This window comes from Cricetulus griseus, chromosome X (genome assembly GCF_003668045.3).
Source record: "Cricetulus griseus strain 17A/GY chromosome X, alternate assembly CriGri-PICRH-1.0, whole genome shotgun sequence".
Classification (NCBI taxonomy): Eukaryota; Metazoa; Chordata; class Mammalia; order Rodentia; family Cricetidae; genus Cricetulus; species Cricetulus griseus.
The window spans coordinates 44,073,309-44,100,548 of record NC_048604.1 but is presented as its reverse complement, the minus strand read 5'-3'; the positions used below and the strand labels follow the sequence as shown (position 1 = coordinate 44,100,548).

The 27,240-nt window shown below is 40.7% G+C and overlaps 1 protein-coding gene across 2 annotated transcripts; it reads left to right on the top strand.

The window, feature by feature from the left end:
• Positions 1-4,897: 4,897 nt before the first annotated feature.
• Bex3 (brain expressed X-linked 3) lies at positions 4,898-6,481 on the top strand. Of its 2 annotated transcripts, none has more exons than XM_027433028.2 (3): positions 4,898-5,058; positions 5,400-5,482; positions 5,907-6,481. In XM_027433028.2, exon 3 carries the CDS (start codon positions 5,919-5,921, stop codon positions 6,231-6,233), a length of 315 nt encoding a protein of 104 aa, XP_027288829.1. In that variant the 5' UTR covers positions 4,898-5,058; positions 5,400-5,482; positions 5,907-5,918; the 3' UTR covers positions 6,234-6,481. The 2 variants fall into 2 exon arrangements, with proteins under 2 accessions (XP_027288829.1, XP_027288828.1); XM_027433027.2 differs by having other exon boundaries at positions 4,899-5,058; positions 5,861-6,481.
• Positions 6,482-27,240: the final 20,759 nt, after the last annotated feature.

Genomic DNA, 27,240 nt, shown 5'->3' with positions numbered 1-27,240 from the left:
TTATTATGTGTACAGTATTCTGTATTGCATATAAGCCTGCTGGCCAGAAAGGGCACCAGGTCTCATTACAGATGGTTGTGAGCCACCATATGGTTGCTGGGAATTGAACTCAGGACCTCTGAAAGAGCAGCCAGTGCTCTTAACCTCTGGGCCATCTCTCCAGGCCCCAGTTTCACTTTGTAATATGAGTTTCAACATTGATAAAAAGAGTAAAACACAGGAAGAGTGCAGCAATGAAGCACCAGGAAGCTACAGAGAAACAGCTGAACAAGAGCAGCGATGCTATACCCACAGAGTCCGCCAGTGCTCAGAGCATTCTCCCAAGCCTAACATTCCACCAGGAGAACATAGAGTAATTAACACAGTACAACTGGATGCACTCCAGCAAAGTATGGGTGAGTTACACAGTGAATCATTGTCTCAAAAACAAACAAGCAAACACTAGGAAAGATGGGATGTATCTCAAAGGTTAGAGCCCTTGCCTAGCAGACACACATTGATTCAGTCTCCAGTAGTGGAAAAAACCCATGAGATTTTAGCAAAAAGAAATTTGCTCTGCCTGGATATTAACCTGATAGCTCCAGAATGTGGTTGAACAAGTGCAGGTGAAGTCATGAAAACAACAACAACAACATCAACAACAACAACAAAAATTTAACCCAATAATGTGATTTTGCCAGTGTTTTCCCAGTGGCTATGGGCTTAACTATATGTTAGTCTAGCTCTTCAACTTTTTACTGGCTATAGTTACTAAAATAGGCTCAGTCAGACAGTTGAATATTGGAACCTTTTTATTTTGAGCAATCAACCACACTTTCTATTTAGAGTCCTCCTAACGCCTTCAGGACCTTTAGAATGGTGGCTCCTGGTAATAGGATGTTTGGAACCAAGGTGTTCTATTGCCTAAGAGTTCTCCTTCTGTGTGTTTGTGTGTTTGGTATAGTGATTTAAAAGTTTGCAGAAGAGGACTAAAAAGACAAGTCTTAGTTCTTGGAATGTACTTCAGTGACAAAGTAATTACCCTGCTTGTTTAAGGCACTAGGTTCAATATTCACCACTCAGAAAAACAAAACAAAATACACCTCTTTATCCAAATATCTAGGGTGACTCCTATGTAACTAATCTCCCTGGTAAGTAATACTCCCATGTAATTCATCACCATTGAGACTCAAGCTACATCCCTATAGATTCCAATGATGAGGGATTGCACCAAAGCAGCTCTCTTAGGTTTTGCTGGCATCTCTGAAGACTGGGCAGTATCTTACATGTAAATTTATATTGACATTACTATAATATGTATCTTTTTGTACTACTTTGCAACTCTGTATCTCAAACTTTTGTATCATCAAGTTCAACTTTGGACCTTGCCATCATGGAGGGATTTGTTTGTCTTACCTCTTCAGAGTTGGAAATTTTGGAAGAAAAATAATCCTGGCCCTTTCTACACCTTTCCACACCACTGTATCATCTTTTCAGTTTTCTTTCTGTTTCACAGAGAAATCCTGTGTTGAGAAACCAGAAAAGAAAGAAAGAAAGAAAGAAAGAAAGAAAGAAAGAGCCATTACTTTATTATAACCAATCTCCTATAATAAATTTGATTTGAAAGTACATAATATGTATGTTTTTGTTCAAGAAAATTAAGTGACTGCAAACAAAAGGCTTATCCAAGATGGATCAAAAGGGCAATGTGCAACCATGCACCCACTGAAAGAAATAAAAATCCACTTGATAAATTTTATATTCAATAGCCGGGCGTTGGTGGCGCACACCTTTAATCCCAGCACTCGGGAGGCAGAGACAGGCGGATCTCTGTGAGTTCGAGGCCAGCCTGGTCTCCAGAGCGAGTGCCAGCATAGGCTTCAAAGCTACACAGAGAAACCCTGTCTGGAAAAAACAAAAAAAAAATTATATTCAATGGTGATGCCACAACGATGTCTCTACTTTCAGGGGATACATTCAACGTAATCCATTAATTTTTTTTCTACTTTGCACTATAGGCTTCAGAACAATATCATCAATGACAATTAGCTTAAGCAGGGATGCTTTCCTTCATTCAACAAATATTCACCTACTTTGTACAAAAATACCATAAATCATTAAGTATGCAAAGTAGACATGTGGATTTCACAAGTTAATGTAGATAAGGAAAGTACCACAAATTAATATTCTTAAAATATTGTTAGAAGCAACTTAATGGTAGTAAAAAATAATGAGTCAGTTTTATCTTTGATTTGCTAGGCTCTGTGGTGAATTCTTATATGTAATCATATTCTTCAAACAATCCATGTTTTGCTATGGAAGCACAAAATCTGATACGTAATTGACTCAAAGTTACAGGTCATTACTCTAGCAGACCAAATCTGAACCCAGATTTGTCTGATATCCTAGGTCATGCTTCTATTCAGAATCCTACCAGGCAGTGGTCTCTCTGATATTAAATTAAACAAAATTTGACCTAAAGATGGACCTATAGTTGGCCAATTACACAACAAACTGCATTAACTTAAGAAAAAGTTTAAATGATAGCCTAAGTTTGGAGTATACTTTTCTAACAAATAGCTCGTTCTCAACCATTCACAGCATTCCACCTTCAGTCAGCAGTTGGGGAGGAACTGTTCTAACCCTATGTTCTCATTTGTGTTTTGTTGCTGTGGTAAAACATCATGACTCAAAACAATTTGGGGGAGGGAATGGGTTATTAGTCTCACAGGTTATAACCCAACACTGAGCTAAGCCAAGGCAAGAACTGAGGGTGAGACAATGGAGGAGTGCTGTTTACTGGCATGCTTTCCATGGTTTTCTCCTCTGCTTTCTTATAGAACCTAGGACCACCTGTCCAGGGGTAACACTGCCCACAATTGGCTTGGTTGGTCCTTGAACACCAATCATTAAACAAGAAAATGGTCACAAGCTTGCCTACAGTCCAATTTAATGGAGGCAATTCCTAAATTGAGGGTCCCTCTTTCCAGGTGACTCTGGTTTGTATCAACTTGACAACTCACCAGCACACCATGCTTAAAAGTAAAGGCAAGTACTAAGCTGTAATCAATCAAGCTGTCTCTCCACCTCAGCTCTGTTTTCTGTACATTCTCATTTCTGTCCAAAACATGTGGCATGACCATGTTGAAGAACAGCATCTCTGAACCTGTTTGGGCTTTATGGGCTTCTTAGTTTGTAAATTATTCCTTTGTTCCAGTTGATCAGTTTGTCTAAACTTTTTCTTTTTTAAAAAAGGAGTCTTGTTACCTGTGAGACAGAGTCCAGAAATGACGAGCATTACTTTAAAAGGCAATTGCTGCCTCTGATTTTGCAACTTGAGATTTTGGAGCTATATGGTAACATCTCTAAACTCATAATTTTAGATGTAATATACAAACCTTAAGACACCAAGCATTTGCATTTTACTTCTCCAGTATCCCGCCTTATTTATCAGGAGAGGAGACAGTATAGTGGGGCCCAACTGCTACCTCTCATAATGAAGTTATTAAATTGAAAATAACAACACTATGTTTCCAGAAAACTATCTTCTAGCTGTGATAATTTTTTAAAAGAAGATGATTTCAATGGCGAGCCTGTCTGGGCCACAGAGTGAGACTTAGTCTCAAAACAAACAAATAGCCAAAAAACAAAAACAGTGATTTCAGGGTGGAAGAAACAGTTGTATTCAGGATGAGTTCTGGTATAAATACAATTGCTTCGTTCATCTTTTGCTTATTTCTAATATTTTTGAAACATTCACACCAGAGTAGGAGGTATGGGGAGTAAATTTCTAGATTATTTTCTATTTCTCAGTTCATTAAATATTTAGAGAGTAGTTTGAAAGGTTTGGAGAGGAAAGCAAGGAATTAAATGGCTCTTTTTCCTGAGGATTATGGACTCAGAGAAATCTCATATAATACAGGCACATGGGAGGCAGAGGAAGGAGGCAGAGGCAGGAAAGATCACCCCAAGTTTGAGGCCATTCTGTTTGATAGAGTGAGTTCCAGGTCAACTGGGACTACATAGTGAGACCCTTTCACAAGAAATCATAAAATTATGACCTCTCTGAAGGAACTATTTCAGATCAATGTTAAAGCATTAGCTGTATTCAGCAAGAGCCCCTCCTTCTTAAAATAAAAAAAAAAATGAAACAGACTAATACAAAACAGCCATTCAAAACCTAGAGAATGTATTTTCTGTGTGATACAAACAGGTTAACATAAACAAGTTTTTTTTTTTTTTCGTTCTGCAGAATGAAGCATTTCTTTCAAAGCTGAAAAATTCACCAGCCTTGGTGGTGCAGGCCTGTAACCTTAGCTACAAGGGAGGCTGACCCAGGAGGATTGAAAATTCAAGTGTAGCTCCAACAACATAGACATGCACTGTCCTCATTTTTTTTTTTTTTTAAGTTTAAAAAGTGTGTGTGGTGGCAGGGCTGGAGTGGTCTGGGAATACAGCTCAGAAGAGAGCTTGTCCAGCAATTATGAGGCTAGAGAGAGGATCTATCCCTGACATTCCAAAAAGGAGTGACCCTTATAATTTTCAATTTTCTCAAGCATGTTGTGTGTGTGGTTTTTTTCTTTTTAAGGAAGTAAAGAGATGTATGTACAATCTACACTATTCTCCACTTCAAGGTGTCTGTTGGGAGAGGTCTTGGGGAAAAAATTTGGCTAAGGTGGAGAGGAATCTCAAAGAAGGCTAAAGCCAAGACCTGGCTATAATGGGGGGCGGGGGCAGCAGAGATGGAGTATGGTGCAGACTCTCCCTGGTAACAGGGAAGGGAGAAGTCCAACCTCCAGACGGTGATGCCACTTGTGGGTCTTCAGATTGGCGAGGATCTGGATGAGTAGAGGGTGGGGCCTGAGGTGCTCGCTTGCGGCGGGGAGGTGGAGGCGGGGCCTCCTGTCGCACTGGCCTCCTGAGCTGGGGAGCGAGCTTGGCGGTGACGCGGGGCCCTCACGTGACCTGGGGCTGCAGAGCGACGCAGCCTTGGGTGCAGTCGTCACTTGTGTCTGGCCACCAGCTCGGTGCTTCCCTGCGCAGGGCGGGCTGGCATCGGGCCCTGGGCGAGCGGAGCAGGTAAGAGGCCCGCACGCAGCGGCCCTGAGGACGACAGCCTCCGGATGCTCCGGAGCGCTCTGTAGGACCGTGCAGCGGCCGCGCGGCTTTCTGCACGGAAAAGAGAACAGTGGCTGCGTCCGGGAAGGGGCGCCTTGCTTGTGGAAGGGCATGGCGGGGGTCTCTGGGAAGGGCTGGTTGGGCCTGCTAGCGGGAAAAAAAATGCTAGACCTGGCATTGGAGAGCGGCGAAGGGAGCCACTGGCTCATAGAGATTGCGGGCGCCCAGGTAGGGGGATGGGCGGGGGGCGGGGGGCGGTACTGAGCTCCGCGCTGAGTCGCTCCCATCCCACCCTGTTGCAGGTCTAGTAGCAGAGTCGCGGCGGAGCCGGAGCGTCTCGCAGCGACAATTGAGAAGAGGACTACGCGGCACGGGATAGGCCCAGGTCGGTTCAGGGGTAGTGTGTGTCGGGGGGGGTGGGAGGGTTCGGCTGGAGGAGCATACGGGAAAGCCCTGACTGGGATCCCACTGAGACCCCCCCCCCTCATCCTACTCTCCATCTCAGTCCTCCATTTTGGTGCCTGCAGAGCTCAGGGAAAGGATCCTGGGAAATAAAAAATGGTGGGCTTTGGAGGAGGGAGGGAAAAGAGAGCTGGGGGGAGGGGCTCGAAATGGACGCTCCCTAAAGGTTGCCTGGAGACTCTTAAGATGTGGGGGGAAATAAAATGATAATGAAAACTTTTGTTGTTAGTCTCGGAATATTGCTGGTCAGTGCACCAAGGATTCAGTTTCTTTCCTTGCCCTGTCTTACTTGTGTTCAAAGAATAACAACCAGAAAACAAAATCTCATCATGGCAAATATCCACCAGGAAAACGAAGAAATGGATCAGCCCCTGCAGAATGGACAAGAAGATCGCCCTTTGGGAGGAGGTGATGGCCACCAGCCTGCAGCAAACAACCACAACCGAAGAGGACAGGCTCGCCGGCTTGCCCCTAACTTTCGATGGGCCATACCCAATAGGCAGATTCATGATGGGTTGGGTGGAGATGGAGATGATATGGAAATGTTCATGGAGGAGATGAGAGAAATCAGGAGAAAACTTAGGGAGCTACAGTTGAGAAATTGTCTGCGCATTCTTATGGGGGAGCTCTCTAATTACCATGATCACCACGATGAATTCTGCCTTATGCCTTGACTTCAGCCATTTTCCATGAGATTCATACTGTGATTCCCAATGTATTCCTATTCCTTGCATTTTCCTGACAATGCCTTTACTAATCTTTGTGGTGAGCCTTGTGTTATTTCCATGTGCCAGGTGGGTTTTTGTGTTGCCAGCTTCTCTAACTGGAGATTGCCTTCCCACTCAGTGTACATTTCTGTCAACAATACAGTGTTGCCCATTTGCATGGAAAATGTAAAGTAAATAAAGCAACTGAAAAGCAATCTGAATATTTATTATCGTCTCCTTAAAGCATACATACTTACATAAGAAATGAACCACAAAAATTCTGAAATTCAACAGTATTGGGGATGGGGCGGGGGCGGGGGCACATGCATATAATTTTCCTTTTGTTTGGAGTTTCATAAACTTTTTCAGTGATGTTATGAATTTATTACAGGTATATATTTGCTCAACAAAGTTAAGGCATAAATCCTCATAAATACAATTTCTCAAGAGTGTCCTGTAGTCTCTTCTGTGACGTAGTGGTGAGTGGAGTTTTGCAAAGGTGTGGAATAAATGAGATCAGGTGTGGGGATCTGCTGGCTTAGGTTTTTCCCTACTTGTTAGCCGGCATTCAATAAGCCCAGGCCTCCAGCCCTTACCAAATAGTTGGGGAGAACTGAGGGGAATCCTCAGTCCTTGCCCATTCTCCCAATTCCATACAGGAAAAAGAGGTGTGTTCCTCCATGTCATTTGTATGTTGCAATTGCACTTCTCTGCTTACAGGCATATGATTTAGGCAAAAATCTCCTTCTGATTCCTGTTTTCTGTAATGGGGATGACATGCCTGCAGTCCTCTGCATAGCTAAATCTAATTTGTTTAAAGTATGTAGTGACTTCGGTATGATAGTGTGGAAATGCCTTTATAACTTGACATATTTATCTAGGTGGATTCAATCCCTATGGTTCTTAAGAAAGTAGCCCTTTCTGGTATTATTTTTGTGTTCCCATTTAAAAAGCTCTGGCATGGGTGCAGTGGGGCCTAGCACAATAGATAGCAGATGTCTTTGAGGGTTATGCCCAGAGCTGCATTACTGTAAACCTCCAGAACACAAATAGGCTAACAGCTTTATGGTGGTTCTACCCTGCATGGATTTCCCTTAAAGCAGCTCTCAGCAGGTCTGCCCCCCCACCCTCCCCCAGTTTAATGGACTTCCTAGAAACATCAGTTTCATTGGGGAACAGGCATTCTCTGGCTGCATCCTGTTTGTCCCATCCATACCAAAACATAAATGCCGCTGTGAGCTCTTTTTTTCACTTGTTTAAAATTTAAAGCCAATCTTTTCTCATTTTACATACCAATCCCAGTTCCCACTCCCTCCCTCCTCCTGTTCGCCCCATCTTCACCCCACTCCACCCCATTCAGTCCTCAGAGAGGGTAAGGTTTCCCGTGGGGAGTCAAGGAAGTCTGGTGCACACACACCTCTTTAAGGCAGTACTGAGGCCTTGTATCTAGGCTGTGAGAGTATCCTTCCATAGGGAGAATTGTCTCTAGCTCATGCACTAGAGATAAATCCTGGTTCCACTGTGAGCAGCTCAACAGACTGCCCAAGCCACACAACTGTCACCCACATTCAGAGGGCCTAGTTTGGTCCTATGCAGGATCCCCCACCCCTGTGTCAGTCTGGAGTCAGTGAGCTCCCACTAGCTCAGGTCAGCTGTTTCTGTGGGTAACCATTTTGGTGATACCCACAAAAACCATTGTGAGCTCCTAAAAACCATGTAAACTATTTAATTTATGATTTTTATGTAAAGGTGTATCCTCTAGACAGTAATATTGTCTCAATTTTAGTTGAATAGTCAGTGCCTGACAGAGTAATCGGAAATTGTTGATTATTCTGATAGGCTAAGTACAGTGGAGTTAGAAACCCTGTTTGATACTGTTCCTAATTGACTCTATGAAAGAAGGCTAGTAATCACTGATCTGGGAACTTTAAAACAGCACCCCAAAGAAAGTCTTTAATCCCATATGCAAAAAATTATAGACTTTATAATATGTTCGTGTTTATGGGAATACAATGCACCTACCTGTACACATAAGGGAAACACTAAGATTGAATTCTTGACACTTGGGTGCCCTTCTCAGCTTTGTTGTCCACTGTTAGCAATCTCTAAATCACAGATTACTTTTATATCAGTGACCCAGTTGATTTTTCATGTCTTAAGTTTTGACAACATAGGTACAAAGAAACTGTCGGAAATCTCACCATTTTACAAACATGATCTGAATTCCTTTACTTGATTACACAATGAATGTACAGTTCTAAAATTATTAAATTGGACTATATTAAATATTCAGTGTATGAGTATAGTTTAAGCTAGTACTGTCTTTAATTTTTAAAATTGTTTGGTTAAGTTACTGCATTACTACTAATAAATTTATGATACTAAAATTATGCATTATACTTTCTGTGTAGGTCCATGCCTTGTTCATTTATAACAATAATTTTGTCTTTGCCATCCAGAAGGTCAGTGTTTGGCACAGTGCCTAATATAAAATATATTTAATAGCAAGATGGTATTTATTAAGTTATTAAATAATTTCACAGTTATTAATCTAAAATTATATACAACAATCCATATTTTTCTTCCTGGTTGATTTATTTTTATAAACAATGTTTTTATGATGAACATTCAAAATTTGCTATCTTTTAGAAATATACAATGAAAGGTCATTATGCACACTTAGATTGTGCTGAAAAGTAAATAAGAGCATAAGCAACCACATCCTGTCATCCAGAAATACCACTTGTCATTTTTGTCTTTGCCCTTTTTGTAGTCACAGTAGAGTCAGATGCAGACCCTCACAGAAAAAAAAATAAAAAACAAACAAAAAAAAACTGCTTCTTTCTCACCTTTCAAGTTGGGTGTGGTGGCACTGTGCTGTAATCTTAGAATTTGGGGGTGGAGATAGAAATATTTTTAGTTTGAGGATCTCCTTGCTACATGAGATCACCCCCAAATGAGCTATTATTTAGCCAAACTCAGTAGCAATTTTCGAGGCAGCACATTTCAGTTGGCAACCTTTTAAACATACATTATACTTACTTTTGTTTACTAGAACAAGATAGAACTATTTACTTAAGATTAAAAATTGTCCCAGTAACAGAAGAAAGTCTGGATTCCATTAACAAGATTATCAAAATTCTATGTCAGTTCTGTCTTCTTTCCTGATAATCACATGTATTATGTAATGCTATGCTGATCTTGTTTAGAAAGAGCAACATTTTAGATTTTTCAGTATTATATTTGCACTTGTATTATAATTGCAACTGAGACAGACAAAGAGGACTCCCTTCTCTCTGGGGCACTAGGTAAGTATTAAGCACTGTTAAAAGTCACCATTACTATTAAATTATGTCCTTTTTGTGTAAATATGCAGGCATGGGGGATGGATAGGGCAATTGGACTTCTAACTAGCTGTTATCGGACTCTTCCTGCCCTGCCTGCCTTGAGCAAAGGGACTATCAGCCAAAAAGCCAACCAGACTCCCCTTCTGTCAGCATCAGCCAGCTTCAGCACTCCACAGAGGATTTGAGAACACTGCAAAGATTGCATCTGGCTTCCCCACCTCCTGGAGGTTCAATCGGGGGTGTTTGAAGCTGTTTATATCAGACCTTTCGCTTTTACAAAACTTAATGAACTCTAGACAAGCGGGTAAAAGCCTGTAGGATAAGACAGGTCTGCCTAGAAGTATTAAATTAAATTGCCATTCTTAGGACTGCAGTAATAACTGAGAAGAAGATAAAATCAGCCAACGAGAACATAGAGACTGAGAGGAGATAGGGCTTGCAATGTTTAGAGAAGAAATATAGCTCAGTTCCTAAGGCTCCAAGTTTGTAATTTATCAGAAGCAACAATTAGATTAAAATCTACAGCCTGTCCCCTTCCTAAGCAAAGCAATGAAAAGAAAATAATATAAGACGGTGATAAAATGTTCACATTAGGTAAATGACAGAGAAAAGATGAACCTCAGAAAACTGTGAAAGGCATACTCTATAAGATATCTGATACTGTTTTTTAAATATCACAGAAGGCAATGAATGTTCTGTAATAAACAGGGACAGTTAATAAAGAAAAACTGTCAATCAACCCACTAGGAGTCTCATACTCCTTAACTTATATCACTCCATGAAAGGACGCTTCACTGCTTTCTGTGTTGCTATGATTAAATGTCCTGGCACAAGCAATTTAAGAGGAAAGGGGCTTACTTTGGTTCACAGTTCAAGGGGACAGTCTGTCATGGTAGGGAAAGCATGGTGGAAAAATCTTAGAGGTGGCAGCTGGCCACATGGAGTCTGCAGGCAGGAAGCAGTGAGATAGATACTGTTCTGTCAGCTTTCTCACTTCTCATGCAATCTTGGGCTTCCCCCCTCCCTTGAAAGGCCCCACCCACATTCAGTATGAGTCTTTTCACCTCATTAACTTAATTTAGATAAGACCTGACACATATACCCAGGGGGCTAACCTAATCAATATAATCCCTGACAGACATTTCTCCAGGAGTCTAGATTTTGTTTAACTGACAGTATTAACTATCACAAAAGTAAAAAAAATCAATAACAATAAGTTACTTTTCTCTCACCGTGACAAATACTCGAAAAAGTCAGCTTAAATGAGCACAGATTTATTTTACCTCATGTTCTCAGTGGTTTCAGCCATCATCAGTTGGTTCTGTTGCATTGGGCCTGAGATTAAGCAAAAGCATCAAAACTCAATAGTATGTGGCAAAGGCTGCTCAGTTTCTCTGCTGCAATGTAGACAGAGACAGGAAGGGGCCAGCCACGACTTCTATTTTGCAAGATATGTACCAGCAGATCTGCTTCTCTCAACCAACTTTCAATATGGTCATCATTGTGGATTCACCAAACGGAGGCAGGATAATAAAGACAGGGGAAATATTAGGGACATGAGAAGGAGAAAGGACTCCCCCTTGCCCTAGAATCCAGTGAAAGCTTCTTGCCAGCAAAGAAGCAAGAATTCCAGCATACTGTTATTAAGAACTCCTAGACAGGTGCTATTGGACTGCTACCAGCTGCTACCTTGCCTGCCTTGAGCAAAAGGCCTTTCTGCCTTCCCACCTGAAAAACCTGAATTTTTCAGCAAGCATGCTAAGCAGTCCACTTACAATGGAAGGACATATACTAAACACATTGTGCAATACTAGTGGCTTCTGGTTTTCTCTTATCAGATTCTAATTCCACCTAAGCCATCTTCATGACCCCCTATAATCTCACTTATCTAAAGAGGTGAAGGAAAACAATTTCTTAGCTATGTTCTGAAATGCAATCTGAGAGCCACCAAAATAGTATATTATGGCTCCCTTGAGGAGCCCATTCCCACACTTGGGTACACTTAATGCTCTGCAACTCTTTCTTTGAGAAGCTCATACACATTCTTTCAAATATGTCTTACTTTCTTCTGTGAGCCTGACTTTTTCTCAACTGTTGTGATTAAGTTTTCATTAAAGTAGCTTTAGTAAAAACCTCCAGCATATAAGCACTGAGTTGAACTCCTGGAATCCAGTTGTCGTTAGGGAGAAGTGATGACCAAAGGGGTCAAGACCATGCTGGGGAAACCCACAGAAACAGCTGACCTGAGCAAGTGGGAGCTCATGGACCCCAGACTGATAGCTGGGGAACTACATAAGACAGAACCAGGTCCCCTGAATGTGGGTGTCAGTGAGGGGACTTGAGCAGTCTAAGGGGTTACTGGCAGTGGAAAGAGTATTTATCCCTAATGCATGAACAGGCATTTGGAGCCCATTCCGTATGGAGGGATGCTCTCAGCGTAGATACAGGGGGGAGGGCCTCAGTCTTACCCCAAATGATATGACAGACTTTGATGATCTCCCATGGGAAGCTTTAACCTTCCTGAGAAGTGGACTTGGATGGGGTGGGGGGTGAGGGGAGTGGGAAGGGGAGTTGGCATGGGGACATAGTTGGGGGAATGGGAGAACAGGAGGGAGAGGGAACTGGGATTGTTATGCAAAATAAGATTGTTTTTAATTTAAACAAAAATTATTTAAAAATCATAAAATTAAAAATAAAATCTCCAGCAAGGCTTCATGAATTGGCTACTCCTAAGTCCGTTCCTTTCAGTAGCCAAGTCACAAAATCCACCCTGAGCTGAGGTCCCTAAAAGCTTAGGGGAACTCTTAGGGTGCTGAGGGTGGCAGTGTGGAGTGTCTGTCTCCTCCCTGCTGACAAACAGATTACTCCATTGATTAGGTCAGAGCCCTCAGAAACCTATCATTTTCCCCAAATCCAACAATGGGGCAGCCGAGTCTTCAGGGGCAGGGCTGGCCATTTCAGATTTAAATCACACCAGATACGCTGAAAACTCTATAATCAATATAAGAAAGCATAATGTAAATTTTGAGTATATTAGTATAATTAGGAAAATATCAGAGTGATATTAAAGATTTGCAAAACTAGTAATATATTTTATCTTATCAACATGGGAAACACAGCTGAAAATATCTTTAAACCGTACCTGTGCATTATAAGTATAGTTCAGTGATAGAGCACTTCTCTAGTATGTACAATGCCCTAGGGTCAGTCTCCAGTACCACAATAATTCAGTAATTAAGTAAATAAATAAATTTGTGTGCTACTTCCCAAAACTGACATATAAACTGTGTGACAAAAGAAGGGTCAACACATTTTAAACAATGTAGCCTGTCTGAATGTATTTCCAGATGTGCAAGGATAATTAGAAGTCTTCAAATGTTTGAGTCAAACAATACCATCTAAATAAGGGTGAGTAAAAAGGAAATTAGAATGGCAATCAAGTACTATTTTGAATTTAGAGATAGTGAAAATAAAGCATGTGGGTACTTACAGCAGAAACTATGCTGTCTTACAGACCAGTGTTGAATTTGACTATCCTGCCTTTTACATCCATTTTGCTAGCACTAGGGTGTCAAAATGGTTCACTAGGCAAGCTGAAAGTAATAATAAAATCTTATTTCAATAGTGCAAGACAAATGGTGAAAACAAATAGTGCCGGTTTCACATTGTTGCAGTTTTCCCAAAGGAGTAGCACCAGAAGCGGGTCAGATGGAGTAGCACAGACGGCAAGCATCATCTCAATGCAGAGGAACCACAAACCAAACTTCTTGCTTCCTATTGGTTCATTTAAGTTAGACTTGTGTTCAACACACATACAATGAACATATGTGTACACATGTGCACACATGTGTAGATGATAATTGGAGGGAACAGCACTCTGATAATAGTATGGTGGGTCTGAAGATTATGGATCTCGTCCAAATAGTGAATGCATTTCTTGCATTTGCAAAGTAGATAATGGGTCATTGATAATCCAAGATAGAAACTAATTAGAGATTTATTTGTGATAACTGTGTTTGATTTAGCACATTTTTAAAAAGCATCATAAAGTCATAATAGGCATATTCCTATGCAGTCAAGGCTAGAAAGCAAATTATTCCAGAATGGACTCCTCTGAGTGACCCCTCCAATTATCTCACCACTAGTAGGAACCACTCTCCACAGGCTACTTTCATCATTCTCATGCTTTGTTCTTTTACTGACTCATGAACATACCCACAAACAAAGCACACCCAACAGCTTTCATGTTTTAATCCCTGACTCTATCGGTATTACATATTGGTTATTGTTGGATTTGTTTCTAAGAAAGGTTCTGAAGTTTCTCTAAATGAAATCTTTTGTTACTTTAGCTAGGCTGCATGGACCATGCTTGCTTGTGTGCCCAAGACTCTCTGAGTACAGCCTTAAGGAAGCAGAGGCTGTTGCAGCCTCTCTTTCCTCACTCATTGATCATTGCCAAGGATGTCCACAAAGAAAGTGTGCCAAGTTTTCCTCTCCCAGTATTCTATTAAGATCTCACACATCTCCGATTTCCATCTTAAAAGGATGTAGCACGAATCTTGCCAAACTACAGTTATTCCAGGGCTTGTATAAAAGCTTAAAAAATCCACTGTCTCTAACAATTAAAATTTGTTTGTCAAATACGTTATTTATTTGTGAATAAGATGGAAAATTGGGGAAGTTTATGAACAGTTCAACAACAGTACACTACATGAACAATTATAAATGATTTTTGGGAAGCCCATTATTGCACAGATGTGAAGAAGCAGAGGGTACTTGACTGGAATCGGTACTAAAGAGATATTTTTAACTGCTTGATAAATATTTAAAATGTTAAATGAGAATGCCATTTGCCAAAATAGTCCTCCTCATACTCCAGACAAAGCTTGAGGGGTGCGCTTCTATCCTTACCTGTGTGGTCTCATTGTTCATGGCTGAGTTGATGGGTCCTAAGCTGTCTCTATGGTTTTTGGCCTCAGGACACCACTCTATTCACCTAAACAGAAAAATCTACCTCTTGGTTAGCTACTCAGTTTTTATGCACAACATAAGGCCCCCTTTAATCTTTGTTGTAGAGTTCAGAACCCTATTCCTGAAGGAATCTGTAAACCTCTTCATTAATCCCTGCCTGAGAAAATTATCCTTTTTCTAATGTCCACCAAAGCCTGACTCTACCTACCAGGTACAGCAGCCCTACATTCTCCATACACATAATTTTTCATATAAGATGAAAGAAGCACTGGCCCTACAAAGCTTATTTTTCCATATCTAACATAAAACTCCCTAGGACAAGGTGGAGGGAGGTGGTCTTAAACTTGCCTCCTTGCTGGAAATGCAGGTCGGTAAACACGGGAGATGATCAACCCTCACAGCAGAATGTGTTTTCACACATTTGATATTCCACCATCCTTTCCAGTTGCCTGGGTTGACAGAATATCACACCACCCCCGCTCTGGCAAGGGTCTGGAGCAGACTCCTTGCCATCTGTCTCTGAGATTAGGAACATGTGTGTTGTAGTCACACATCCATGAAGACAGAACAGAAATACCTCATAAGAGGTCCTGTCCTGAGATTCAAAGCAGACACCAAAGAGCCTGTAGCTGCAATTCTTGTAAAAACATGCTTTATAAATAGTTGCTGTTTTTTCTCCCTTAGAGCAAAAAATGCTACAGTGACCTCATGACCTGCCTCTTTAGCCAGTGCTCTTTAGCAATTGTGCATACCATAACCATTTCGATGTGCATTTTCTAAGCCAAGCAAGAACTCCCCTTTTGTTAGAAATAGGGTTTCTTCTTGAAAAGCCAATCAAACTGTTAAGCCATAATAATACAAGCCCAAAACAACAAACTCATACACTTATTTGATGCCAATAGTGTCTGTGCAAGTCCCTTTTATTCTAGATATTATCAGTCTTTGTCTTTTTTCGACAATCCAATCAAGATATTTTTACCAGACCTGCCACTTTGAAAGTATTATCTCAGATGGTCATTATATTATGTATTCAGAGGTTCTTCCCTGAGGACTGCTAGATTTAGCAATACAGAAAGTACAGCTGCATTCAAATGAACAAAATAAAGATGCATGCTACATCCAGAGAAAGAGAGACAATGTGTGTGGGTGTGGTTGTGGGTGCATGGAGGAGACAGAGTGAAGGGGCATCCTGGAGAAGTCAGTAAATCTAATGCAGATCAAGCTGGAGTTCTATCTGCTACAATGTCTCTCCTCCTACTCAAGGGCAGTTGGACTTTTTAATCAGTCTTCCAAATGACTGGATGACGCTCATTTGCATTATAGAGTACAATCTGCTTTACTCAGGCTGAGTCACCACAAGTTTAAATGTTAATGCATCCGAAAACACATCGTCACAGAAACATATAGAATAATGTTCAGTTATCTAAGCACAATGGCCAAGCCAGTTTAATACAAACAATGAAACTTCACACACAAATGAAAAGTATTCATCACTTATTCTGAACACTAATGTGACCAGTTGTTGCTCTTTTCCCTCTGATAACCCTGGTGGACTGGTGTTTAAACAAGTTGCTTCTGGCAAGAGCCCCAACTGAATACTCAGCAGATGCCAACACTAGTTACAAAGCATGTGAAGAGACCCTCTAGATTTCCAGATAAATAAATCCTCCAAATGGCTGCAGCTCTAGGTGACAGGCACCATATGGAACAGAAAATCATCCATCTTAGCCAAGTCTATTGACCAAGTCTATGGACTACCGAGAATCAACGCCTATGTTATTGAGAGGTATCTGTTAAGCAGACATATAAGTCCAAAACATTAAAGCTTGATTAAATATCCCTCCTTTTGAGTGGTCTTTTTTCATTGGATAAGAAACAATTCTCCTTTTTTGTTTGCTTGTCACATGCCTTAGAATTACAAGGCATGCTTTAGTTAGTAGGATTCTCTTATTCCTCACGACTTGATAGGACTTCTTTAGAAAATTAACTATAATTTATGTATGAGTTTATATGTTATACAGATGACAAAAATCATGTGGTCATCTATATCTAATAGATGTAAGAAAGAATTTCGATAAATTTCTCAAGAAACTTGGAATAGAAGGAAATATGTCAGCATAATAAAGACGTTGCAACAAACATAGCAAACATTATGTTAAATGGGGAAAATCTACAAGCATTTTCACTAAACTATATAAAACAAAGGTTTCTGGTTTCTCTGCTTTATTTCAAATAGTATAGAAAATTTGGCTAGAGACTTAAGATGAGAGAGGCTAATTAAAGATGCACATCAAAAAAGAAGTCAAAATATCTCTGTTTGCAGATGATATGATTTTTTTATATACAAGTAACCCAAAAGACTTCACAAGAAAACTCATAGAACTGATTATAAAACCTTCAGCAAAGTGGAAGAAAACAAAACCAACATATGGAAGTGAGTAGCCTTCAATATAACAAGGACAAGCCTTCAATTAAAAAAATCAGGGAAACAATTCCATTCACAATAGCTTTAAAACTACATTAGTCACCGATCACTTGAGAAGTAAGAAGAAAGTTGACAAATGGGATCTCATGAAATTAAAAAGCAAAGGAAACTGCTAATCAGGTAAAGCACAGAACAAGGGAAATTCTTTGGCATCTTATATGTCTAACATAAGATTAGCTCCTAGGATATACAAAGAACTCAAGAAACCAAACATCAAGAAAAAAAGCTACCTAATAAAATGAGTTATAGAGGATTAGCATCTAGAATATAGAAAGAATTCAAGAAAACAAGCATCCCAATAAAAATGGATTGCAAAACTGATAAAAGCATTCTCAAAAGAAAAAATACAAATAGCAAATAAACATTTCAAAAATTAATCAACACCATTAACTTTCATGAAACTACATTTAAACTACATTCTATCTCATCCCAGTTAGAATATCTATTATCATGAAAAATGACAACAAATGCTGGCAAGGATGTAGGGGGAGAAATGGATCTTTATCCACCATTGGGAATGTAAATAGATGATTTCACTATTGAACTAACATATGACCTAGCTATATATTCAAATTCTGTATCCAACCATGGAGATAACTGTAAGGATTCAGGCATTATGCTGGCTTGCCACTGTCAACTGGCGGAATGCACTCAGGCAGTACCCTAGTCAGCTCAGGGTTCCATGGCTGCATAGTCTGCAGGCAGGTTCAAAGGACCCCTTTAAAAGAAAGACCCAGCCCACTTACACTCTCTTTACTGCTCCTCTCTCTTCTCTTTCTCTTTCCTGCTGTTCCCTTGGGGCAGGACAGGACTTTTCCTGTTTCCCTCTTCTCTTCTGTCCTCTATATATGTGTCTTTTTAACTCTTTTCTCTTTCCTTCCCCCTTCCCTTTCTAATAAAACTTCTCACTTAAGTTCTGACTGCGTGGCATGTTTGACCCCTGCTTCAGTCAGCTTGCCATGGAATCCGCCAAGTTCCACACACATTATCATAACAATAACTGCACATTTATTTTCATTGCTGCTTTACTCACAATACATATCAAATGAAGTCAGCCTAGGTGTCCATCAAGTGATGAATGGATAACGTGTGTGTGTGTGTGTGTGTGTGTGTGTGTGTGTGTGTGTATAACTCATCTTAAAGAAAAATGAAATTTTGGGGAAAATGAATAGAATTAAAAATCTTATACTAGGATAGAGAAATGCTACATTTTCTCTCTCATATATGGATCCTAGTTTCACATTGTTAGATTTGTGTGTTTAATTTGGGATGTCCATAGAGGTCAGAGACCTAGGTGGCTCAATACTTAAGAGCACTAGCTGCTCTCCCAAGACATGGGTTTAACTTCATCTCCTACATGGTAGCTCACAATGGCCTGTAACTCCACTCCCAGGGGCAACACAACTTATTTTCTGGTCTCCATGGGCAACAGGCATACACATGGTACACAGAAGGACATATAGACAAAAGACCAACACAAATAAAACAAATGCAAATTAAATAAATTAAAGTGAGTTTGAAAAAATATGTCCATGTCTTTGCCCTGAAGACATAGATTATTGAATGAGAGTCTCAGTGGTAGGTATTAGATACCTCCTTATTAGTCAAGGGGGCATGCAAAGCCCCCCAAACAACACAGACTATTGTCATTTTTCTTGGTTGCCCATTATAACTAGATAATAAAACCTTGTTGCTGAAGACACAACATGCTTTGGTTGCAGGGCATAGAGAAACCAAACTCCATCCTTCCTGGTGGCTAAATGCAAATAACAATATGCATACCATAAGTATTTATAAAACAAACAAATTTTTTTCAGAGGTGGTTCTTGCAACACTGTCTCCTGCTACCAGAAGAAACCTTGTCAAAAAAGTCACTTTCCTTGCCCAGTCACGTACAGAACTCTTTTGCAAGACATCAGGTACCTGTGTACTACAGTCTCCCCTTGTGACTGCCCCAACTCAGCACTGCAGGTGAATGTGTATGGAAAATTTTGGAATTAATTAGTAGGCAGCCAACATGCTGACAAGTCTTAAGTAACATTGTTCAATATCAGCCTTCTAAAGAATAAAGTCCATGTAGTTTTCTTCTTTTATCTTCTTAGCTGTTCTGTTCAAGGGTAACTATGAATGTGGCCCAACCCTAAATCATGAGCTTACTGAAAACATTTTTCATCAATGTTTCTTTTGGAACTTCACTGCACAGCTCTTGAGCATGGACTTTGTAGATGATAATGTAATGTTGCAATGTCAAGAGGATATTGTTGGATCAGCTAAGTCTTGTGAAGAAAAATATAAGAATTCTTTGGTAGACAGACACAGAAACAGGAAAACAGATTTAAGACTAATAAAAATCATCCCAACACACACACACACACACACACACACACACACACACACACACACACACACACAGTAAATCAGAGACATAACTCCTGCAAGATAGCTTACCTCGTCTCTGACTGAAGGGAGAGCACTTGGGGTATGAAACACTAGTACAACTTCCAGTATTTCAAATCAGGTAGATCATGGGTGACTATGGAGGGGGCTAGATGCATATTGGTTAGTTGCTGTTCTTCTATATGGGAGAAAACATCAGGAATGGAGGATAAAAATTCCTCAGATTACACCAATGTATGACAGAATTGGCTAGATTTCTGCCAACTAAATTTTGGCCATATCACTCTAAGACTCCTTCTCTGAAATGATTCTGAGATTTATTAAATGACTTTTGTTGGTTTCTGCATCACTCAGTCACATGATAGAAGACAGGGTCTTGTTTTTTTGTTATACATGGCTGACTGTATGGTAAGGTGTATTAAGTATCATATGCTTACCAGAAAGTGCTAGCAAATCTCCTGGAGCCACAAACATCCCTGACTCACTTTTCACTTGTACTACTCTTCCATGGTCAAGATTTGTTTTGTTTTGTTTTGGACAGGGTCCTTAAAAACATAATATTTTAAAACAATGGGCTTCATTATGACATATTCATACACGCTTTATACTTTGTTCACATTATCTTCTACTAATTGCCCTCTCCACAGATTCCATTTCTCCTTCTTAACAATACTCCTATTTTTATGTCGTTTCTCTCCAGATTCCATGTATAAGATACAACATAATCATCATTCATTTTAAAAATGTATTTGTTTTATTTAATTATTTAGTATTTATTCAAGGAGATACTTTTAAAGAAAACAATACTCTTGGCCACAAAACATGCTTCATTTCACCCATCTGGACAGGCTTCTGCCAATTGCTTGCTTCCCTGCCTGATTTCTTTAATGAATTTGCTTTCTCAGGTGGGTTGGAAAGGTGATGCCGTTTTGATTTCAGAAAAATGCAAAGACAAGGAAGGGAGGGCTATGGGGGAAGCTTTTCCAGTCTGTTGAACATCCTGCGAATAGTGGTTGCCATAGAAACCTGACATCATTAGGGTGACCTTGAGGACTTTTAAATGGAAACCATTGGATCTATTGGAGAGAAGGGGCCAGTCATTGGGGAAATGTTTTGTTCGGAATAACCTGGTCAAAGTTCTTCTAATTTCCTGAGTTCCACTCTACTTTCTCTCCGTGTGCTTTCTCAGGTAGCCCAAAGGTCTTCGAAGGCATTTTGCTTTTAGAGAAAGTCTAGGGCACAAGGGAGGATGGGTGGGGGCGTCTCTCTACAGCAGCCTGTGCATGGCGGTTGCTATAGAAACCTGACGTCATTAAGGCTACCAGGATGTCTTTTTTATGGAGCACTGGGTGATCTGGCAAGAAGAGCAGAGGTTCCCCGCCCACAGCCCCTATTATTTGGACCCAGCTGTGAGTGTGAGTGCCCTATCGCGAGGACTGACCTCCATGGACGTGGGAAGACAAAAAAATATCTTAGACCCAAGTCAGTTTGGTGATGCTTCATCTCCCGAGGGAAAGACATGGATGCCTTCTGGATACACAATAGTATACTGTTCTGGTGCAGGGTTCCCAGGAGCCATTTTTTTTTTCTTGGAAAATGTGAGGTGTTGGTGGCAAATAAAGTAGGCAGCAATGCATGCTTTCACCCAACTCCCAGTTCTGTCAATTGGGGGTAAGAATGGTTCATCCACAGAAACTCTGGAACCTTCAATGATAATACCGGCAGAAAGCATCATCAATGATACACTGGAAAGTCTCAGATGGATGTAAAACACACATTTGGTTTGACAGTCTTGCTAAGAATCTGATTTTAACAGAATGTTCTTGATTTTAACACAGACTTTTCTCTGGGCTGTTATCTATTACTTAAGTATACACTTTAAAAAATTTGGATTATTATAATTTTAACATAATTTCTTTATTGATTCTTTGGGAAATTCACATCATGAACCCAATTCAGCTCATTTCTTAGTCTCCCTCCCATCTGCCCCTCATCCCAAATGAAAATAAAAATTAAAACCAAAGCAAAACAAACAAAAACCCTCTTTGCTCCTCCATCTTTCCTGCCTTTCCAACACTTCTTCATTCATCTTAGTGGCATTGGAATCCTCTGTGAGTCACACAGTATACCCTTTTGTCCAGTCAGCTCTACTTGCAATGAGTTCATTGCAATGAGTCATTGATTTTCTTCATGGCCTCTGGTTTCTGCTACACCATCCTCACTGGACCCTAGCCAAAACTCTTCATGGATATCCAGCAGCCACCCCAAGTAATGGAGAACCTGCAGGTATCATTCCACAGGACCAGGCCCTTTATCAGTTCCAACAGGTTCTATAGATGGGGTAGATGTTAGCATGGGCCACCCCAAGGCCCTGAACATGTGCCTTGGTGTAGCTGACTTGCCAGTCCAGGCCACTGTGGCTACACCTCCATCAGATTAGGGGTGGAGCCAGCTCTCCTATGCCCATGCCATCAGGGCCAGTTTTCACATTCCCACGGTGAAGGCTGGGGCCAGCTCTTTTTCTACCATGTATGGCTCTTATGACCTCCTGTGGTAACATGAGCCACAGACATCCAACCTACGGCAGGACTATGAACCCAGACATTGCCTTTGGCTTCAGCCATGACCTGGATCACACCATGGCTCAGGGTGGCAGCAGACAGCACTCTGATCAGAACTGTTCTTGCAGAGGCAAGGCCCTCAGACACCAATAAGGCCACAGGTTGAGGCCCATACCTCAGGCTCCCATGTGGCCTTTGGTGGCAACATGGGCCTTGGACTTCAACACCAGCTCTACTAGGACCATAGACCCAGACACGATCCTCGGCAGCAGCCAGGCCTGGGAGTCTTCATTGCCCCAGCTGACAGTGCTGGTTGTCAGTCACTCTTTGACTCCTCTTCATGTCAGTGTCAGGTCCCTTCTATGAGAAGAACAAAAGGACTGCAGAGAGAGCGTGCAGAAGCTTGACAACAAGCTTCCATATGTCCAACAAGTTTCCAATATGTATGAGTCATCAGTGCCACTGGTGTGTGTGTGTGTGTGTGTATGTGTGTGTGTGTGTGTGTGTGTGTGTGTGTGTGTGTGTGTGTGTGTTGGTGTGTGTGCATGGGTGTGTGTAGGAAGGGCCTGTAAGATGAGCAAAGAAGACAAAAGGTGTCACTGCACAGCTTCCACTGCACTGAATGTCCAGAGCCTACTCCATCCCTATACTCAGTATAGTATAATGCATGCACTTTCTCGTCTGCTTTACTCTCTTTTTCCATGTGCTTTTTCTTCCCTCTCACTCTGCCTTCTAGTAGAACCTGAGAGAAAGCTTCGGGCTCTCCATCCAGAGCCAGCTTGTGGAGAAGAAACAATTGTGGTGTAGAGTCTTGTGAGCATGTTACCTGGGCCAGAGTGACAAGATCATGTGGGACACAATAGGTGAGTCATTTCCTTTCCTCTTCCCATCCCTCAGCTCTGTGGAGTCCTGATGCATCCCGTGGCATCAGGTGGCAGCAGAGAGCAGCACACTTTGGGATAATGGCATTAATAGACTCCCCAGATGTCTGAACCCTGCAAGGGTGCCTTTAAATCACCAGTACTCAAACGGAAACCGTTCACATCAGAACATTTCCCGGAATGGGCCTGGAGTTACTGCATCACATCTGCAGGTCGTGCTTATGAAAATGGTAGAAATCAGAGTCCATGATAGACAGATGAATCAAACCCAGGAAGTGAGGTGGGGCACTTTCACTTCTTTCTGATGGCTGTCCCTGCTTAAAACGTATTGCTTTTGGGGTTTGAAATTCTGTCTTCTAGGATATTGTGCCACAGACTGCTTAATTCCCTTACATGGTCTCTCGCTGTTCATTTAAATACCAGTGTCTTATGTGGTGTGTCAAATATGCATCAATTCCTTCACTTACATATTCGCACTCTGTCCTCTTTTGTGGGCACCGTGTTCTTGCACTGAGAAGACAAGCAGGGGTCCTGGAGTATTGTATTAAATGGGGAAACTGTCAGCAAGTAGAGAAAATCAGTAATTGGAGAAATTCCTTATGTTATTTGTGCTTTAATAGAATAAACTTTCCATATTTCAGTATGTATATCAGAGATTAATAAGAAAAATTGTTAGTATATTCTTGAATCCTCTACAATTGTACCTATACAACAAGTTATGAGAGAACAGTACTTCCTCATTAAAGTGATTAGAAATAATTGGTAGTTTTCACTGGCCACAGGTAGGAAATAAAAACAGCTCTGTTGGTAATGGCTTTCATTTCCAGAACTTCATCAAAAGAAAAAAATGAAAGAAACAAAATATTGCATGCATCTTCCTCTATTCATAACTCAAATTATACTTGGATTATTGCAGAATAATCTGGTGATTTGTACTTTATATATGAGAATAACAATATGACACATTTAAAATGTTTGTGTTGCCGGGCAGTGGTGGTGCATGCCTTCAGTCCTAGCACTCTGGAGGCAGAGGCAGAAGGATCTCTGTGAGTTCGAAACCAGCCTGGTCTACCAGAGCTAGTTCCAGGACAGCCTCCAAAGCCACAGAGAAAACTTGTCTTGAAAAACCAAATAAATAAATAAATAAATAAATAAATAAATAAATAAATACAAATAGAACACAAGAGGGGAGAAAAATGGTTGTGATAGGGATTTTAGTATGTGGGGTTGTCCCTAAAGGTCAGTTTCAGGAATTAGCATTTGATTTGAGTCCTGATCAACAAAAAGAAGCAAGTCGTGTACAAGTCATATTGTTGGTGAACTGGTACCACATGGACTACATTTGGTCTAAGAGTACAGGACAAGAATAGTGCCTGGCAGACAGTATGTAGCCATATTGATGTGTAGTGGAAAGGGTACGTGACTCATGTTCTCTAGGTCTTTCCATTGTATTATGACTATGAAAGGTAAGAGTCAGAGATATGATTTGATTCTTGTTGGAAAGCGATTGTGTGCAGAATGGCCTGAGCAGGAACTGGGGAGAGAGTAGGCTGGAACCACCATTATGGTCACCATGAGCTATATGGTAGCAGTTTGTAGACAGTGGGTTACTTTTGGACATGGCTGCTCTTGGTAATGCAGTGACTGCACTTGGGCTTGTGGAGAAGAGGCAGGTCAAACATTCCTGGGCCTTTCTAGCTCCATGACCACATGGTGATGCTGTTTTCTGAAATCAGTTGTTCCATGCATTTTTTGAGACATTCTCTGACTGGTTTGGAAACCCAATGGCAGTTATTGCGAAACTTAGTGATTTAATAACATATGTAAGTTGATGAAGAAGTTTCTGTTGTAATAAAATTACACTTTATTTTATCCAGCACTGTTTAAGTCAATTTTTAAAAAGAAATTAATAATTTGACTTTTGAAAAGTAAACACACTAATATATTCTTGAGTATGTTTTTCTTTTGCAGTCTGTATTACATACCTGTTTTGGTGTTGAAGCAAATGCACGTGTTTTGTGTGAAGTAAAAGTAAAATCAGTTTTCACTTGATATACCTTTGTCCCTACTCTGCCCTACAGCCCCACTCTTATCCTAATCATCACTGAGGAAACAAACATGACAGTAGGCCTATGTCTTAGTTAGGGTTTCTATTGCTGTTGAAGAGACACCATGACTATGGCAACTCTTATAATGGAAAATACTTAATTGTGGTAGCTCATTTACAGTTCACAGGTTGAGTCCATTATCATCATGGTAGGACAAGCAGGCAGTCATGGTGCTGGAGAAGTGGCTGAGTGTCCTCATCTTGCATTGCAGGCAAAAGGAAGTGAACTGAGACACTGGGTGTAGCTTGAGTATATATGAGACCTCAAAGCCTACCTTCACAGTGACACACTTCCTCCAACAAAGCCACAACCACTCCAACAAAGCCACACTTCCTAATAGTGCCACTACCAATAAGCTTATGGGAGCCAATTACATTCAAATTACCACAGCTTGTTATTTCTGGACAATAACTCAGTCGAATATTTTTAGTAGTCAACCGACATCGTTCTAACCTATCTTAATTTTTCTAAGAAAAGCATGGCAACGAAAAAAACAGTTATTATGTTTTTATGTATATATCATAGTTATTATGCGTTGGATACCATGACTGTTACATCAATTCTTTGGACTTATAAAATGATGTTTTTACATTGTTAGGAACTCATGAGGCTTTTTCATATGGAAATCACATTTTTTGTCTCTCTAGAGACCCAATTGCTGGGGAGGATTGACTGCTCAAGTTTTCTTTGTCTGGTCTAATTAACTAAGGCTACCAGCCATTTATGAGTTAGGATGGGTACTGTGCCCCAGCCATGTTTTTTTGTTTCTCAGTTACACACCTGTCCACTGGAAATTGCCTTGTTCCTTTCAATAGCAATTCTTTCTCCTGGGCTGGTTACACATTTCCTCCAGGTTAACCAGCTTATAATGTAAAAGTACACTATGTGTCTTTAAAATAAAAGGAAGGGTGTGTTGATTTTTCTTAACTAGCCACAAATTCTCATTGGGAGATTTAGGAGAAAGTCTATGAAGCCCTCATCACATGTTTTCAGTGTGTCCACTTTGCAACTTACTGTGATATTTACATCTATTGTTATCTATCTTATTTACTCTTGTTAGCAAATTGTATTACAGTTTGTGACTGTTTCATCAAAAATAGTGATTTTATGGGATTCTAGGTATTGCCTAGTCTTTTACTAATTTGAATTATGGTGTCATGAACACATTGTACATAGTTTTGCATGGGAATTCACTTTGAGTTTTCTTGGGCATGAACCTGCCCTAGACCTGAGCAGATTATGTGTTTAGTTAAGTAGACAAGGCTAAGCAATTTTCCCTAGTTATTATTTTATTATATTCCCACTAGCAGCATGTGACATGTACACTACTCTATATCCTTGTCAGCACTTAGAACTTTGCAACCTTTTTTGGTCACATGGATATGTGTTATTATGACGGTTTTTTAAACATATTTTTTATTATTGATTCTTTGGGAATTTATCATCTAACCCAATCCCACTCATTTCCCAGTCCTTCCATGTCTGTCTTCCACCCTTGTAACCTCCCCGATAAAGAAAACAAAAAATTAAAATTAAATTTGCAAAACAAAAAACATCTGGCCAAATCCTCTGAGCAAAGACCTGCTCCTCTATTAACTGCAGAGCTCTCGCACACCTGTCACGGCTGTATCATCTCTAGTACCACCATGTGTGTACCATTTTGCTACTCCTTTTTTCCCACTTGTCCATCACATATTCCTTCATCGTAGTGCCATTGGGAGCTACAATGTGTCACACGGTATACCTTTTTTCTCAAACAACTTTGCTTGCAAATGTTCATTGCAATGAGTCCTTGGTCTGGTTCAAGGCCTCTGGCTCCTGCAACACCATCAATACTGGACCATCACTGTGACTCCTCTCTACTATCTTGCTGTTGCCAGCATATGATTCTAACAACTCTCCAGAACCTTGTGGCAGCCGGTGAGGGGCAGGGCCAGCTCTGGGTGGGTAGGTGGTTTATCCAGAGAGGAGTGGGGCCAGTTCCCCCTCACCCACACCATACCAATGCCAATGTGTGGCAGTTGGTGAGAGGTGGGGCCAGCTCTCCAGGTACTGGCAAGGGGTATGGCCAGGTCATCACCACCCTTGGACATCAACACGGGTTTAGGTGGCAGTCCAGACCACAGGCATCCACATGACTTTTTATAGTAATACGGGCCACAGACAATACAGATCATGGAAATACTCATGGCCCTTGGTGGTAACATAGGCAATGGACATCAAC